At 37.2% G+C, this 17991-nt stretch overlaps 1 protein-coding gene across 1 annotated transcript in view; it reads left to right on the top strand.

Annotated features, from left to right (window-relative positions):
• LOC103267649 (fibrocystin-like) overlaps window positions 1-17991 on the top strand; it is a 37961-nt gene that overhangs the window by 17966 nt on the left and 2004 nt on the right. The window contains exons 4-6 of the mRNA XM_008065229.1: window positions 92-199; window positions 5839-5997; window positions 9416-9538. Coding sequence (XP_008063420.1) covers window positions 92-199; window positions 5839-5997; window positions 9416-9538 — 390 coding nt within the window. The remainder of the gene's footprint in view (window positions 1-91; window positions 200-5838; window positions 5998-9415; window positions 9539-17991) is intronic.

The following is a 17991-nucleotide window of genomic DNA, read 5'->3' on the forward strand; positions in this document are numbered from 1 at the left end:
TATTGTCCAATTGATTATCTTCAGAGAAGACTTGAAGAAATTGTTCTCGAATAGATAACTAACATCTATTTTTGTTTTGTGTTGTTTGTAGGGTGTACCCAGGCAGAAACTCAAGATGGTTATGTTGTTTTCTCCAATTTGGCAATCTTGATCTCTGGGTCAGACTGGCGCTTTATTTTTACTGTCACTTCCCCTCCAGGTAAATGTAGCACACTGTGTTTTTATTCTCTCTTTTTTTTTTTTTTTGAAAATAACATTTTGACCTTATCATGGGAATAGCTCATTATGAATAAGCAGTCATAGTATTTAATTTAATTAATTTTTTTGAGTTGGTGTCTCACACTGTCATTCAGGCAGAGTGCAGTTTTATGATCATGGCTCACTGCAGTCTCCAACTTCTCGGTTCAGGTGATCAGGTGATCTTTCCACCTCAGCCTCTCAAGTATTGTAGCTGGGACTACAACTGTACTACAGGTGTGCTCCATAACACTCAGCGATTTTTAAATATTTTTGAAGAGATGAGACCTTGCTATGTTGCCTAAGCTGGTCTTGAACTTCTGGACTCAAGCCCCATCCTCCCATCTTGGCCTCCTAAAGTACTGGGATTACAAGCGTGAGCCACTATTCCTGACCGGTCTTTGTATTTTAGGGGAAAAAAAAAATCACTTTGTTATATCACTAAGGTGTGACAAGAAAAAGCACATGTAGAAATTAAGCCTCAGGAAACTCCTGATGAGCAAGAATCCAAATGTACCTTATCCTTTTTATGTTAAAATTTACTTTGGGCTGGGCTCAGTGGCTCAGCCTATAATCCCAGCACTTTGGGAGGCCGAGGTGAGTGGATTGCCTGAGCCCACGAGTTTGAGCCCACTTGGCCAAACCTCATCTCTACGATAAATCAAAAATTAGCCAGGTGTGGTAGTGCCTGCCTGTAGTTCTGGCTACCTGGAAGGCTGAGGCGGAAGGATTGCTGGAGCCCAGCAGGTTGATGCTGGGGTGGCTGTGAGCGAGCCACTGCATTCCAACCTGGGCGATGAACTGAGACTCCAACTCAAAAAACCCCCCAAAAACAAAAAACAAAATTTACTTTGAGTGTTCTGTTTTCTTTTTTATTATTCATTCCTATGACATTTGACTGGATATTAATAGGAAAAATTTTAATTTATAAGAAACAGAGTCATGGGATATTGAGTATCATTAAATCTTATCTTTGGGTTCTATTCTCACCACTCTCACCTGGTGTTATATTCATTAACATCCTTGTACTTTAGAAGTATTAATATAAGTTGTGTGTAAATTGCTTATATAACCGAGCTCTTCTTGATAAAACATTTTTTTTTTTTTTTTTTTTGAGTTGGAGTCTCACTGTCGCCTAGACTGGAGGACAGTGGTCGCTCCCGGCCACCGCAGCCTTGACCTGCTGGGCTCTGGTGATTCTTCTGCCTCAACCTTCCAAGTAGCTGGAACTACAGGCACACACTACCACACCCGGCTAATTTTTTCGATTTATTGTAGAGATGAGGTCTCGCCTGCCCACGTGGGTCTCGATAAAACATTTCTTAAAAGCTCCCTCTAAAGTATTAAATGTGGCTTTCATGAAAATAGATAATGAACACTTAACAAGTTATTTAACTCACAAATGAGGGAACCAGGAAGATGACAAAACTGGTTTAAAGAGCATCTGAGAGATAGTAACCAAATAGCCAGGGAAGAAATGCTGCAACACATTTGCTAAATTGAATACAGGGCAATAAAACCATAAACTTTGAGGTCACATGTCTACAGATATCATTTGAATCTTTACTGGACAAAAATCATTTGTATCTTGTCAGTGTTCTACAAATTAACAAGTCTGGGTCTTAATTAATAATAAATATTAAGTCAAACCAACATATGTTCTAGCCCAGGGTCCCCAGCCTCTGTGCCACAGATGGGTATCAGTCCATGGCTACACAGCAGAAGGTGAGCAGTGAGTGAGTGAAGCTTCATCTTTATTTATAGCAACTCCCCACCACTTGCATTACCACCGGAGCTCCACTTCTTATCAGATCAGTGGAGGCATTAGATTCTCAGTCTACAGGAGTGTGAAATGTATTGTGAACTGCACATGTGAGGGATCTAAGTTGCATGCTCCTTATGAGAATCTAATGCCTGATGATCTGAAATGGCTGAAGTGGTGATACTACTGGGGAATGGCTGCAAATGCAGATTAACGTTAGCAGTGAGGTTTGACTGCACAGAGACTATAATAAGTCAATTGCTTACAGACTCATATCAAAACATTATCAGTTAGTGGCAAGTGAGTTGATGTACTTCAATTGTACTGCTGCACCTGGTGCAGAATTTAAGTCAGAATCCAACACTTATTTTAGTCCACTTGTGACCTGTCCATTATTTTATTTACCACTTCCATCTGTGCCTCTTTTTTAAAATGGTGCATTATGTAATTATTTCATTACATATTACAATGTAATAATAATAGAAATAAAGTGCAAAATAAATGTTTTGCACTTGAATCATCCTGACTCCGATCCATGGAAAAATTATATTCCACAAATCTGGTTCCTGATGCCAAAAAGTTTAGAACCTCTATTCAAGACAACTTAATAACCATGAATGATAAATGGGTCTTTTGGAAATGTTCTGGTGTGATGTTGATAAGTCCCATAATCATAATCCTTTTTAAAAATTCTAACTTGTGGATCATTTTCCTAACAAAACGATTACATTCTAAGGTCAGGTAATATTAGTAAGTGTTAATTTTGAAGGGCAAATATTCTTTCAACATCTGTAAAGGTGTCCTAATATATGCAGGTTCATAAATAAACATGCTTTATGTCCTTGACTATGGTATTCCCAGGAATTTTGCCTTAAACTTGAGTTTTTGGGTGGATATATTTTAAAGGGTAAAATGTTAACCAAATCGGGTTCGTTTGTCACTTCTGTACTTCCTGACACTGCTAAGACACATAAGAGTTTTTGCAAGTTTGTAGTATTGATCTCTTTCCCAGACTTTCCACATTCCTGAGCATTACCATGGTCTAGGCTTTGACTTTTCTGACCATTTCTTGGGGACCTGGGCTTCCCAGGAGGCCCTCAGGGGCTGTTGGGCTGAGAAGAAATTAAAGGAGCCAGGTATTCCCCCTCGCACTCCCACCTCATACATGATTAACTAGAGGAATTCTAAATGTGGTTGAATTTCATTTCCTTTAGAAATTCACAAAGCTCACCCATCAGTTCATTCAGATTTCTTCTCAACTGTCTTCTCCTCAGAGAGGCCTTTTCTGGATCACTCAGTCCACACCATCCCCAATCCTGCCCTACCTCCAGTCATTCTGTCTTACAACCTCCATGGTTTACATCATGCATATATCACTCCCTGACATTAGTGATATGTGTGTGTTGGTCCTTCCATCAGGACACAAGTTTCAAAGGGACAGAGATTCTGCTTAGTTCAACCCTAATCCTCAGGGAGTTGAAAAGTCTGGCACATCATAGGCACAAATAAATGTTTATGAAAGAGTGAATATGTTGAGATTATTTTTAAGATTGAAAATTTTAAAAATATTCTGCTGCTAAATTATTAGAAAGCTATTGGTCTCTGTTAGACTTAGGTTCCTATTCTTTGGTCTCCCTGACTTCAACTTCTCTGCCATTTTTTGTGTTCTGTACACTTTTATGAACTCATCTTCTGTGTTCTATGTGGCTCCACTTCTCAGCTTAGCGTCTTCCTTTCTATCACACCTCATGCTTTCAGAATGTTCTTAAGGGCTTTTTGCATGACATTAAATGCTCCCCAAAATTTGTTCCAAATGTTTTTGTTAATTCCAAGTATTTCCCAAGGTGAGTTTTCTAAACATCTGAATGTTATTTTCTCCTGTCTGTCTTTATTCATGTATTCGTTCAGCCTTCAATGCCCCCTCAGATACTTCTTCTTCCAGGATGCTTTCCCTGATCATACCAATGAAAAATAACGTCCCAAAGGCAATTGGTTTGCATTATTCTGGTGATGGTTGTCACATTCTGATTCGTTTTACCAACATTTGCTATGTGTATCTTGTTTTATTTACTAGCTTGTAACTGTCTTAAGAATGGGAACAGTAACTTATCCACTTAGTCAAGTAAACAATCACTGAGCAATCACTGGGAAATGGATAAAAGGATAAAGAATTTTGTTTTTACTTCTGTGAATCCCTAGTAAAATCCATTTCCCTGTCTCTAGGCTTGATTGAGCTTATTCAGATGCTCATAAAAAGCAATTAATTGATAACAAACAAACCAAATATGGCTTAAGTATAAGATATATACAAACGAGAAACATTTCTAGCTAATTTTGTTATGGAAGCTTTGGGACTGAGTCAGTCAGGAGTCAAGAGATTTAAGATCTGACTGTGACTTCCAATCAAATTGTCAGGCTCAACCCAAGAAGAGCACAGCAAAGAAAAACAAGGTATTTCTTTGAGTAGAATAAATAAAAATTTTGCTTTTGTCTGAGTTATTTGGATGAAAGTGGAAGTTTGGAGTTTGCTTCTTGGTTTTGAATGAGTTATTTTATTTTAAAATGCTGACTGTAACTAAATAGTGTTCATAAGCAAAGTTTAAAAATTTTTGTGTGTGTTGAGATATGATCGACACATGATAAAATACACTTATTTAAAGCATACTATTTGATAAATTTTGATGAATGTCAACTTCCATGAAAACCATCCCTGCAATTAAGATAATGAATATATTCATCACTCTAAAAATTATAGACAGGTTTCTTAATTTAAAAATTCTTTTAAAATTATACAGTAAAATTGACCTTGTGTGTGTAGTTTTATTAATTCAAATACATGTATAGATTTATGTAATCAACACCATAATCATGATACAGATCATTTTCATCACCCCCCCCAAAAAAATCTGTCTTCACATATACCCCTTTCTCCACTGTTAACCTCTGGCAACCACTGATCTGTTCTCTCTCTGTAGATATGTCTTTTCTAGAATCTCATATGGAATCCTATAGCATGCATCCTTTAGAGATGGGCTTCTCTCACTCTACATAATGCCTTTGATGTTCATCCCAGTTGTGGCAAGTTATCAGTAGTTTGTTGTTTCCTCCTCCTGCTCCTCCTCCTCCCCCCTTCCCTTCCTACTCTTGCCCTCTCCTCCTCTTCTTCCTTTTCCTTTTCTTTCTCTTCTCCCTCCTTCTCCCCTTCTTTCTCTTTTTTTCCTTCTCTCCTGCTCCTCCTTCTTCTTCCTGAGTAGTATTCCATTGTCTACATCATTATCTATTCCCATTAAAGGACATTTGGGTTGTTCCTGGGTTTTTGATACCTATGAGTAGAGCTGGTGTGAACATTTGTGTGCAGATAGTTTCATTTTTTATATATATTATGTTATGCCTTGTTTCATGAATAATAATGGAATGATACCTAATTTTTTACTCTTCAAAAAGGGAGAGGTTCCAGATGAATTCTTAGAGAGATGCACAGGAGGAATCTCTTCTGCTCCATCTAAAAGACAAAATGGTTCAATCTGAGTTTCTCTACTCTTAGTTTCCAGATAACAAAGCTCTTTGGACAGAAGAAAGTCTCTTGGTACAAAACTGGAAAAATTCTCCATCAGTAGTGGACAGACCTGGAAAGAACTATTATGTGTTGCTGTGGGAATTTTGTAGTTCTTCAGAAATATAAATCTTGGATTTATTATTGATTCATCTATTCAATCATTAAATTTAATGACTGTATATTGAATACCTACTATGTGCCTAATACTGTTATAAAAATATTTTCTCCAAATTTTTATTATATAAGCATCTTATTAATATATTATTGAATTTTTTTTCCACAGGAGCCAACTTTACGGCTCGATCCAGGTCATTTGCTGTCTTGCCCATGATTAGGAAGGAGAAGTCAACCCTCATCCTGGCTGCTTCCCTGTGCTCTGTGGTCTCATGGCTGGCTCTGAGCTGTCTGGTGTGCTGTTGGTTTAAGAAAAGCAAAAGTAGAAGTACATGAATTTTTGTGTTTTTTGGATTGAAAATTTCTGGGGAAAAAAGGCCATCATGTATAATATATTCGTGCTTCTTTTTCTTCCCCCAAAGACAAATTTTGATGAGCTTCTACATAATATAAAACTACATGAAGGCAAATGGTTCAATTAACACAGTAGAGACAAGAATTGCCTCATCTTAAGTCATAATAGCAACAATAATACAAATCCATATTTATTGATTGCTCACTATACACTAGTTTCTAAGTACTTTAGATAAACTTATTTAACCCTCACAACAACCCAATGATGTCAGAAGTAAATATTATGCCAATATTATGGATGCAGAGAACAAGACACAGAAAGGATAAGTCGCTTGCCCAAGGTCACACAACCACAAAGAAGCCAGGCACTTTGGTTCCAGATCTCACTTTCTAAAACATTGACTTCACTGTCAGGTGACCCTCCACAAGTTGAATTAAAAAATCAGATGAAAATTTCCTCTTCAAAAGAGGGAAGATAGTTCTTAAAGCATAGAAATTAAGTGTGTTCTTAAACATTTCCCAGAAGCAGAATATCATTGTTATTTTTAGGCTGGAGATATGGAGTCACTGAGGGAAAGAGGTTTTGTAAATGAGGCTTTTTTCCTATCTTTCTACTTAGTTCTTGAAGTGGAGGAGAGAGGGGAGCAGATAAGGCACTGGCACTGGCAAATTTCTTACTCCGCCTATTTCTTATGCCCTAGACCATCAGATGAGTGGAGGAAACATTTATGATACTAGGAACTCCTACAAGACCAAAATTATAAGCAAGAATAAATTTAAAAAGAGAAAAAATGAGAACAGGCAAAGGGAAAAAGCCAGAATAAAAAAGGAGAGTGGAAGCAACATGATCCTGCTACTAGAACATTCACTGTGCTTGAATTTCTGAGAGATAATTGGGAAGAGAAGTTCCACTAAACACACACTCTGTATTTGAACCAAGCTTCAGCCTGGTGTCCCTGCCTCTCTCCCTGCCCTAGTAATCTGGGCTGGACAAATTACAGGGAAACCTCCCATCTTTCTCAAGAAGAGTGAGATCTCAACCTGACTCTGCCTTGAACTACAGTTTGAACTAAAGTTTGTTTCTAAAATTCTATCTACACTGTATGTGTGTGCATGTATGTGTGAGTGTGTGTGGATGTATGTGTAGTGCCTTTTGGTTTGTAAGCAGACTCATCATAATTTTTTATTGCATATGACCCTGTGAAATACGCGATTCAATTCTCATCCTCCATTTTATATCTAAAATTGCTCATCATACAGGGACTTCTCCAAAACTTTGCTAATGCCACATCTTCCCTTCTGGTCCCTTAGTTCTAGAGATACCTTCTTCCTCTTCCAGGAAGAAGTTAACTCTGTCTCTTTTTGCTTTTTCAACCTTTCAATATCTGTGGACACATTTTCCTGTATTAAATTCCCTATTTTCCTGATTGGGCACAGACTCCTAACTATGTTAAACAGAAAAATTGTAGAGATTAGAAGGAATTTTATAACAAAAATTTACAATGGTCACATTTATATAAGTGATTTGTATTTTCTTTATGTCTTCTGTATTTTATATTTTTCAAAATTCTAAAGTTAGTATACATTACTTTAGAATCACAAAAAGATATTTGTTCCACAGCTTCCTCTTAGAAGATGATTTTCTGGTTCTACAGTGTGTTCTGTGTCTACAGTTTTCAAAATTTTGATCTCAGGACCTTGTTATTTCTCAATAATTGTTGAAACTGAAAGAACTTTTGTCTACATGAGTTCTAGTCATCAGTATTTTCAAAATTAGGAATTAGAACATTTAAAACTTACTTATTCACTTATTTTTAAATAGTACTAATACACGTATGACGTAAACATATCATTTTTTATTTTAAAAATTGTCTTTTCAAAAATATATAGTGAAAAGAGTGGCATTTTTACAAACCTCTTTAGCGTTAGCCTTAATCGGCAGCTGGAATGTCTTAGCAGCTCCTGCATTCAATCTTTTGCAATGTATTATTTTGGCTGAAGTAGATGAAGATAATTCAGCTGCACACAGATATACAGCAGAAAGGGAAAGGGTATTTTAAGAGGCTTCACAGATAATTGTGGATATTCTGTGCCCTAACTTGATAATAAATAGTTGCTTAAAGTTCATCTAAATGTACTTTTTGTTCTTGTTACATGAAAATCCACTATATAGTCTGCACTTTGAATGGAGCTTTTACCCCTGCAAAATTTTGAAACATTATGCTTTTCCTATTTTGAAAATATTGTTCCACTGTGTTATGCAAATCTTCTCAATGTTGACTTATTTCATTCTACAACTCAAAACATCGCATTTGTTAATATCAACATGGATCTTTAAGAATTAGAAATCGTGAAGGCCATGGTAGTTTTGCAAGTATTCTGTTTCCCATGAAAGCTTGAATTTTATTACTGGCAACAAATACTGTTGTTTCTTTTGAAAAGCCCTCTTTATCTATTCCAAAAAAGAAAATCTTCTGAATACACAAGTATGAATAATTATAATTTCTCCCTCAATTATTCTTTCAAGTAAAAATAGTGTTTCATGAAAAATCAGCTCAAAACTCAATTGCAAAATTGCTTTTTTTTGAGAAAAATTATCATATATATTTTTTAATAAAATTAATTCTTTTTATTGTTTCATCAAAGTCGGTCTTAATTAAAACAGACTTTTTTCTTCCTTGCCTGTTGGTTTTTTGTTTTGTTTTATTGCAATTTTATCTCAGGGTATAACCTCCTTGATCACATTTATCCAAAAAGTATCTACTTCCTCCCCCATAACTATCTCCTTTTTCTGACATAGCACGGCATTACTTCATATTATATTACACATTTATTTGTTCCTCCTCTGTCATCCAAACTAGAATAAAAGCTCTATGAGGCTAGATATTCTATGCCTAGAACAGTGCCTGCCATGAGGAATATAAGTATACTTTTGATGAATGCATGCATTAACTAAGTGAATAATTAAGTGTCTCCCATGCTGGAGTGCAGTGGCACAATCAAAGCTCACTGCAGCCTGGACCTTCTGGGCTTACAAGATTCTTCTGCCTCAGCCTCCTGAGTAACTAACACTACAGGCACATGAAACCATGTCAGCTAATTTTTTGGATACTTTGTAGAGACGAAGTCTCACTTTGTTACCCAGACTGGTCTCAAATTCCTGGAACTCAAGCAATCTTCTCACCTCAGCCTCCCAAAGTGCTGAAATTATAAGCACGAGCCACTGTACCTGGCCTCCATTATTTCTTAACTTCTGAATATATTATACACATACTGTTGCATGTATATCACAATCACAGGTAGAGGGGATATACAAGAGAGACACCTTAACACTTAAGGCCCATTTACAAATAAAACAAACAAAAAAACTTATTTTTTTCCTATTCATACAGAAATAAAATCTGAAGAGACTTTGGAATCACAGATTAATGTTCAAAAGACTCATATCCACATCTCATCTAAACGCCAAGGATCAGAAGTAGGAACTGAAAAAGAAAATACTGTGGTGGCAGAAGGTGAGCTTGGATGATGGGGAAGAATCCCACAGGGAAGAGGTATGGTGAATGGACTGAGCCTCCCTCTCCCGCAGGCTGTAATTTTCTGAAGCAAGTTTGTTTATAGCCTCTTCTTTAGTTTGTTACTTTTCCCAAGGAAATTATACCCCAACACAGAAATATATAAGTCCAACTGATACACTCAGCTATTAACCAATTATTTGAATTGTGATTTATACATTTTTTTAAGAAGATTATTGATTAAAATTTGGGTTCATTACATAGAGAAAAGGGGCAACCAGAGTCTAGGCATATCATCTTTCCCTTAGCTATTGCAAAGCTGCCAATTTGGCAACATTATTGACTTTGGAAAAGAAGAGTGTATAGTTGCCAAATACCAACTATGCAAATTAGATTGAGTACAGAATCCTTTAAAAAATGAGTCAGCTTCGTTAATCTCTGCTTTGTTGTTTAGTTGTACTTTAGCAAAATGTATTATTTACCTACATGGTGCATTGTGCCAGATGACTTTACTAGTTATATTGTTAAATTGCCATTAGAATTAGTGCCAAGCAGAGAAAAGATAAACATTTGCTGGGGACCAATGTTTTGCCCTTGTCCTACTAAAAATGCTGAAAATAGGAAGACTGGGAAGAATACAAAATGGCTTTGCCAAGTCTGGATACAATATATGAAAACTATTCATGTAATTTCCATGGGATCTGAAATATTTTAAAACAAATGTTCTAAGAAGAATATTTCTAATTTTCTAAGTAAGACTCAATTATCATATTTTCTGCTTGAAAAGAAATACCATGCACTGGTTCTGAGTGCATGTTGAACCAAAAAAATAGCAGTCTGATATTGCTCTGTCTATATGTAGTCAAGTGAGCTCTTGTGTGTGTGTGTGTGTGTGTGTGTGTGTACATGTGGATGTATCAGTTTGTCTGTATATTTTCCCATGAAGAAAATAAAGTTAAAAATAACAACAACAGCAACACATTAGCCAGTCATACTCCATTCAGCCCCTGAACTTGCACCAAAAGATGGTAGTGGGTGTGGGTCAAAGTGGAGATATGGGTGGTAATGAAATGAACAGAGACAGAGTGGGGAACGGAATTCTTTCTAGATTCCATCCATGACCCTTTTAATTTTGTTCTTTCAGAAGTTTCTCTTATCCATATTATTGCAGGTGAACTCAGTTACAGGTGTTTGAAAACTGCTGTCTGAACCTAGCTCTTCATACCCAGCTACCTTCTTCAGCAAACGGCAGGAGTGGTGCTAATCTCTCCCCTAATCTAATATGGCTGTCTACATGAATCTCAGTTGCCCCATTTAAATTAACTACATTAAGCAGTCCACAGTGCCTGGGTGTTTTATTAAGGAACATTTTTTATGTGGTGGCTTATTAATAAATTATTAGGAATGAGACAAGGGACAGGGCTCCTGTGGAAGAGTTTCTTAGATTGAAGAGATGGGAGCATCAAAGAGGCCATTTTATTAGGACATCCAAGTTAAAAATAGAAAGATGTGTTATCCAAATCCTCCCCTGGGGATCATAACGGATTTGTTTCCTTATCTTCTAAGCTTTGTACAAATCTTAAGAGCATCATTTGGAAGGCAAGTAATAAGACATCTCCTGCTTTTCTTTGGAAATTATTACCAGCTACAAACCACCTAATTATTGCTAGCCTTAAATAAATTTAGCTTTATTCTGCTGTTTCCATGACAGTTTAGTTTCCCTTTTCCCTCTGTATTTTTAAACTTTCTGCACTTGCTGATAAAATGATTGGCTGTCTCTTCTCCACTTTGCCTTCACTGAGTACGACCTTGGCACTTAAGATGATTGAGCTGGCGGAATTGTATGTTTCTTCTAGATTCACATTGTCAACTCATCATGGTACAGTTTTTACCAAAATTGCATAGACACAGTGAAGGTGCGAGAAAGTTGTGATAGGAGAAGACTGGAGTAAAGTTTATATCCCTCCTATTTTACTGTTGCCAGGGTTTTTGACATACAGAGTCATCTAAGCCAGCTTTGAAAATTCTTAAATTCTCATGTCACTCTGCTACCCGTAAGATTTAATGAGTTCCAGTCAGTTGGAGAGGCAGGAGAATGTGACAGTTAGAAGCATGAAACCCAGAAGTCCTACAGACTGGAGTGAAATGTGACTCCCTGTTGACTGACTTTGTGTCCTCAAACAAGACAACTAACCTCACTGTGCCTTTCTGTTTCCTCATTGGTAAAATTGCCCTAATAATACTGCCCGCACGTATAGTTGTTAAGCAGATACGTGAATTAATATCAGTAAAGAGTGCAGAATAAATCCTAGCATATTGTGTGTGCTATATGTGTGTTAGTTTTTTTTTAGTAAGTGTGCTTTTAATTGTTGTTTTTAGTCATTATTTCAGATTCAAAGCCCTCTAAGACTTGACTGTACTCAATCTTTCTAATTTTGAGTTTCACACTCATGTCCCCATGGATGCTCACACACCAGCATACTCATCCCAGGACTAGTCTAACATCTTCCTGCTCATTTATTATATAGTTTCTTTCTTTTGGGTGGTTTGTCTCCACCTGTTAAAACCTGCTCAAGCTCAAGCACTCATTGAAGTGAATTTTTCTTCAGAATGTTCACAACACAAACAAATGATAAATGTTTGAGTTGCTGAACATGATCATTATTCAAATTTGATGATTCCACATGTATTGAAACAGCACTCTGTATCCCATAAATATGAATAATTATTATGGGTCAACTAAATTTAAAAAAAAAAACTGTCCTCAACCATTCTCTCCTCAATCAAAATGAGTATTTTCCTCACTTGATTAAAAAAATACTGAATGTGTCACCCCATAATAGCATGTGTGGTCTTTGGAATTCATTGTCTAGATGACTTTCTGTTTCCTTAGGCCTGTGGCTGTCAACCAGAACAATTTGGTCCCCTGCACAGAGTGGTTTTCCTGATTTACCCTGAACTGTCCCAGTTTTTAAAACTGAAAGTCTTATGTCCCAAGAATTTCCTCAGTCTCAGACAAATTGGAACATTTGATCACCCTGCCTTCAGAGGGCATTTGTAATGTCTGGAAACCATTTTGTTGCCACAACTTGGGAGAGGGAGAGCACTACTGGCATCTTGTGTATAAAGATCTGGGATGCTCTAAACATCTTACAATGCACAAGACCACCCACTCGGAAAAGATGAGCTAGCTCAAAATGTCAATAACTCTAAGGATGAGAAACTCTGGCAGAAGCTATTACTCATTTTTCTAACATTTAGGTGAGAGCCAGCAGAAATGACAATGAATGCAATTAGATTTTATCTTCCAGTGAAATAAATAAATAAGTGCTTATTTATTTATCCCCTGATGTTTATTTAGTATGTTATAAGGTTCTTGCTGTGTAGCTACAAAGAGTTGATATCTGATCCTTCATGGATTTTCAATATGGCTGGGACACAAGAATAATATTTGGGTGAAAATTAGAGAATGACTCCAGGTAACAAACAATTAAGTGTAAAGTGATCACAACAGTGTGTATTTAAGAATTTAAATATGAGAAAAAATGCTAAAGGAGAGAAAAATATCATTGTCTAAGTTACATATTTTGTCCCGGTGACTTCTAAATCATGTCACACTCTTTCAGAACCCATTTGCTAAGGGCTTGGGTGTCCAGTACACAAGAACTCAGGTCATAGAAATTCCAGGGAAGGAGCTCTGCTTTCTCTGTTAAAGCTCAGTTTTGCATCACATCTTCTCAGCTGTTCCCTTGATCCCCTAAATTGGCTAATATCTCCCAAATCTTCCAGATTAGACACCTCAGAGTTTTCATTAACTCCTAGTTCTCTTTCCCCCCATCTCGTCCTCTTACTTGCCAAGTTTTACTTTTTACTTCTTCAACATCTTTGTTTTGTTATCTCCCCCTCACACTTCTCTTCACAGTTATGCCTTCAGTTCAGGCTTATCGAATGCACTCCTTTTAGGTGGCTACTCCTCCACTCCCTATGTCTTTCCCTCCAAGACAGTATTCCTCATACTCAGCCTAGGCCTTCCCATATCAAAATGCCCCTCTCTAGTATATCCACATTTCCAAAATCTCCCATTCATTACAATCCAGATCAAATACTTTTTCTCTTTTTCAAATTTTGTTATCTGGAAGTTCCCTTCTCTCAACTTTATAACACTTCTGTCTTGTTCCCATAATGCCCTTTATATGTAATATAATTATTTGTGTTCATGGTATCCAGATCCTTGGGTATAAATTCTGCATCTTTTATAATCCTAGTAGCACTTTCACCATGGGGATTTAGGAGATTTGACCACTGATAACTATTACTGAGCAACGAATGAAAACAGAGATGAAATGAGTCCCCCTTCTTTCCTTTGATCCTTTCCAGAGGTCCCTAGATTCCAGCAGTTCTTACAACAGCTGAAAAAAAAAGAAACCTACATCGTCTAATAGACATGTCAATATTTTATCCAGGTCCACAGAGTTAACAACAGGGTGATAACTGTACATAATCTGGATCCTCACAACGGGCAAAATGTGCCTTCTTGCTTCCAGGCAATGCTTTCTGCGGGCCACTATAGCTTCCTCTTCCGGTTTCCCTGCTCCACCTCTGTCTTTGCAGAGCAGCCACTGCTGCAAACCTCAGAGCTGCCTTCTCCGAGTCACGTACTGATCTTTGTCCACTGTCCACTTTTCTTTGTGAAACTGTGCACTGAATGTTGGAAATGGAAAACTGAACTGTAAAATAATCTGGCTACCATGCATGTGTAATTATGATCACCCACTTCAAGGATGTCTTTTCCCTACCACTTTAGAGAACTGTTGACTGTGTATTGTTGGTTTTGTGATTGTAAAATTAAAAGGAGTATCAATTTACCTTTTGTAAGTACAATTCTATAAGGATGACAGGGAGAGGGATGATCTCCAGTTGTCTGGAAGCAGAGAAGAACAAAACAGCTGAGGACTAGAAAATGTCTCAAGTTCCCAGGAATAAAACTACATTTGTGTTTGAAAATTATTAATATGTATTATACCCATGTTATATAAGAAAAGAGATATGAACATCCCCTACTTTAAAACATGAATAAAATATAGCACCTGTTTCATAAGAAAACTTTCTTAAAAATCAGGAATAAAAGCCGGGCTCGGTGGCTCAGCCTGTAATCCCGCGCCTTTGGGAGGCTGAGGTGAGTGGATTATCTGAGCCCGCGGGTTCGAGACCCACCTGGGCAGCGAGACCTCATCTCTATAATAAATCAAAAAATCAGCTGGGCGTGGTAGCGCACACCTATAATTCCGGCTACTTGGAAGGCTGAGGCGGAAGGATCGCCGGAGCCCAGCAGGTCGAGGCTGCGGTGCCCGGGAGCGGCCACTGCACTCTAGTCTGGGCGACAGAGTGAGACTCCAACTCAAAAAAAAAAAAAAAAAAATCAGAAATAAGAACATGTCCACTATATAAGATAAAGAGCTGGGCGCAGTGGCACATACCTGTCGTCTCAGTTACTCAGGAGGCTGAGGTAGGAGGATCATTTGTGCCTACAAGTTCAAGGCTGCCGTGATCAACGATCATGCCTGTGAATAGTCACAGCACTCCTACTTGCACAGCATGGCAAAACCCCCATTTCAAAAAATAATCTAATATTACATTTAACAATGGAAAATTAGAGGAATTCCTACTCAAATGAAGGCAAAACACATAACTCATTCTCACCATAAGTTTACAGCATATACATTATATAATTTATAGGGTCCCTATATATACCTATATATCTGTATATATATATGAATCCTAAGACATGAAGCCAGATATAAAACAAAATTAACAGAACAGTGTTGGAGATGGCTTGTAGATAATATATTTTTAAAAGAACTTAAAAGAGTCAAACATTAACTCCTATAGTTTATAAACAACTTGAATAACTTACTTAAATACATCAGTCTAAAAGTTGAATAAGCCAATTGTATATGTTAGAAAATATAATTAAATATACAATAGCGACCAAAGGATATGCTGTCTGGGAAAAAAAAATCTTAATGAGAGATATGGTGTACCTGTATACAAATGAACCATATTTTATTTTATTTTATTTTATTTTATTTTATTTTAAATAGTTTTAAAAATAAGATTTGAATACATAGGGAATTACAACATGTTTCTAATTGGATTAACTGATATTGCAAAGACCTCAGTTATTACCAAATGAATGGGTTTAATGCAATTCCAATAATTTATTACAGTGTTGAATAGCATAAGATTCTAAAGTTTATCAGAAAATATCTACCAATGATGCAAAGCCAACTTTCTAAAATAAATAAATTTGATGGTAGTGGATATAAGTAGCGCTATCAGGGAAATAATATTTGTAATATTTATGTTACTCTCCTTAAGACAATATGGTTCTGTAACAAGACTATATGGACACATTAGCAGAAATAGCCACAATTAGATAGTATGGATATAGATATTTGATACAGAAATGTAATATATGATAAAAGAGAACATAAAATTTAAAAATAATGCAAATTAGTCTATAAATGGGGCCAGTAAATTTATCTATTTAGAATATTTATCAATTTAGAGTCATATTCCAAAAAAAATCAAAGGAAATTCCAGATGGATTAGTGAGTTAAATTAGGTTTCTTAAACATATCCATTGCCAGAGTATCACAAATACAATAAAATGGAGATCACTTATGATATAAGTGGGACTAAAGGCATTTTTCCTTTTTAAAATCTTTCTCAGCCGGGCTCGGTGGCTCAGCCTGTAATCCCGCGCCTTTGGGAGGCTGAGGTGAGTGGATTGCCTGAGCCCGCGGGTTCGAGACCCGCCTGGGCAGCGAGACCTCATCTCTACAATAAATCAAAAAATCAGCTGGGCGTGGTAGCATGCGCCTGTAATTCCGGCTACTTGGAAGGCTGAGGCGGAAGGATCGCCGGAGCCCAGCAGGCGAGGCTGCAGTGGCCGGGAGCGGCCACTTCACTCCAGTCTGGGTGACAGAGTGAGACTCCAACTCAAAAAAAAAAAAAAAAAAAAAAAATCTTTCTCTAATTCTTATACCTCCTGATTTGTCATGCATTGCTTATTAACAACAAATAATAAGTTTTCACTTAAGGAAACACATACTCCAGGCAGCACAGGGTGCCTAGAGTATTAATAGTAGGTTTATTAATAGTATATACATTCTCTAATATGTGGGCTGGACTAGTGCCCTTATTGACAAAGGAGAAATCAAGGTGGCAGATATTCTTTTGGTTGGCTGATCAGTTGTCCATCTCTCTGCTTCTGTCCCTGCTTAGGCTCAGAGCTCCAGGCAGTTCTATTGGATCTTCTGTCCTGAATCCAAGTCATTTAACACTGAATACTACACTTGGGTTGAGAAAACATAAAGAAGGCTGGGGGAAGTAGGGAGAAAGGGGAGCTCCATTGTAAATGTTCTCATCGCAAAAGAAGCTAGGGACTAGTACCTACATAACATTTCAAAATAACAGGCATAGTGTATGTTTGTTACTCAAGAAAGTTTTGGAAGTCGAAAGAGGTTAAGGATAGTTGGAGAAGTTAGAGCTGACTGTGGATGGACCTAGAAGAGCCCCAAACCAGTGAGACCTCCTTTCCGCAGAGAAGAGATATATGTTTCCCGTATTTTATCCCATTTTCCCTAAAACTTAATCAAATCCACCAGTGGGACTCTAAGAGGCATGGAGGGACAATTTAAAAGCCCATCTTTCCATTTTAATGGGGACTCATCAACAAGGCGGAGGTGGAAAGGAGGCATACCAATTCACATGTTTTGATACTTACTATCCTTCCTTCCCTAAAACCCAAACATTCAGCTGAATGCCTTAGGACACATATCTGCTATAAATTCATTTTTTATCTAATTTGTCTGAGATCTAAGCTTCCTGTGGAGGTCCGAGATCAAAGGATTTGATTCCTTCTGATGTCGGCACTGACATATAATGTGTGCTGACTTAGTTCTGTCTATAACCTCACAGTGGGAGGCGGCCAGTCTCCCTGGGCACCTTTACACAGTGAACTTTCATTTCAGCTGGGGAGTCTGTCAGGTATGTTGCTGATTGGAGCTGCCATGTAAATAATTCATGGGAAAATTTTAAATGTTTTGGGGGCTGCAAAGGAAAGCTATGCTTGTGTTAGTCTTTTATGAATAGATGCAGACTTGAAGAACAAGGGGGAAAAGATTTCCGATGAAGGTCTCTCAAAAACAGGATAACAATGTCTTCAATGGATTGAAAATAGGTGACTTGCAGTGTTTGATTCCTCTTATATGAAGTGCTATTGGTTTTACCAAGGGATTAAAATTCAAAGCCTTTTTACCTTTTTCAAGTTTGCTTCTATCTGACAATTTATTATTCTTGTTCTTTGGTTATTTGCTGAGCCTGATAAACTATGTCTTTTCTACCTGGTGGGAGCAGTAATTATAGAGATGATACCAAGCTCAGTGCTG

This window comes from Carlito syrichta, unplaced genomic scaffold (assembly GCF_000164805.1).
Source record: "Carlito syrichta isolate Samal-C Ts95f unplaced genomic scaffold, Tarsius_syrichta-2.0.1 Scaffold308193, whole genome shotgun sequence".
In the NCBI taxonomy this organism is placed as follows: Eukaryota; Metazoa; Chordata; class Mammalia; order Primates; family Tarsiidae; genus Carlito; species Carlito syrichta.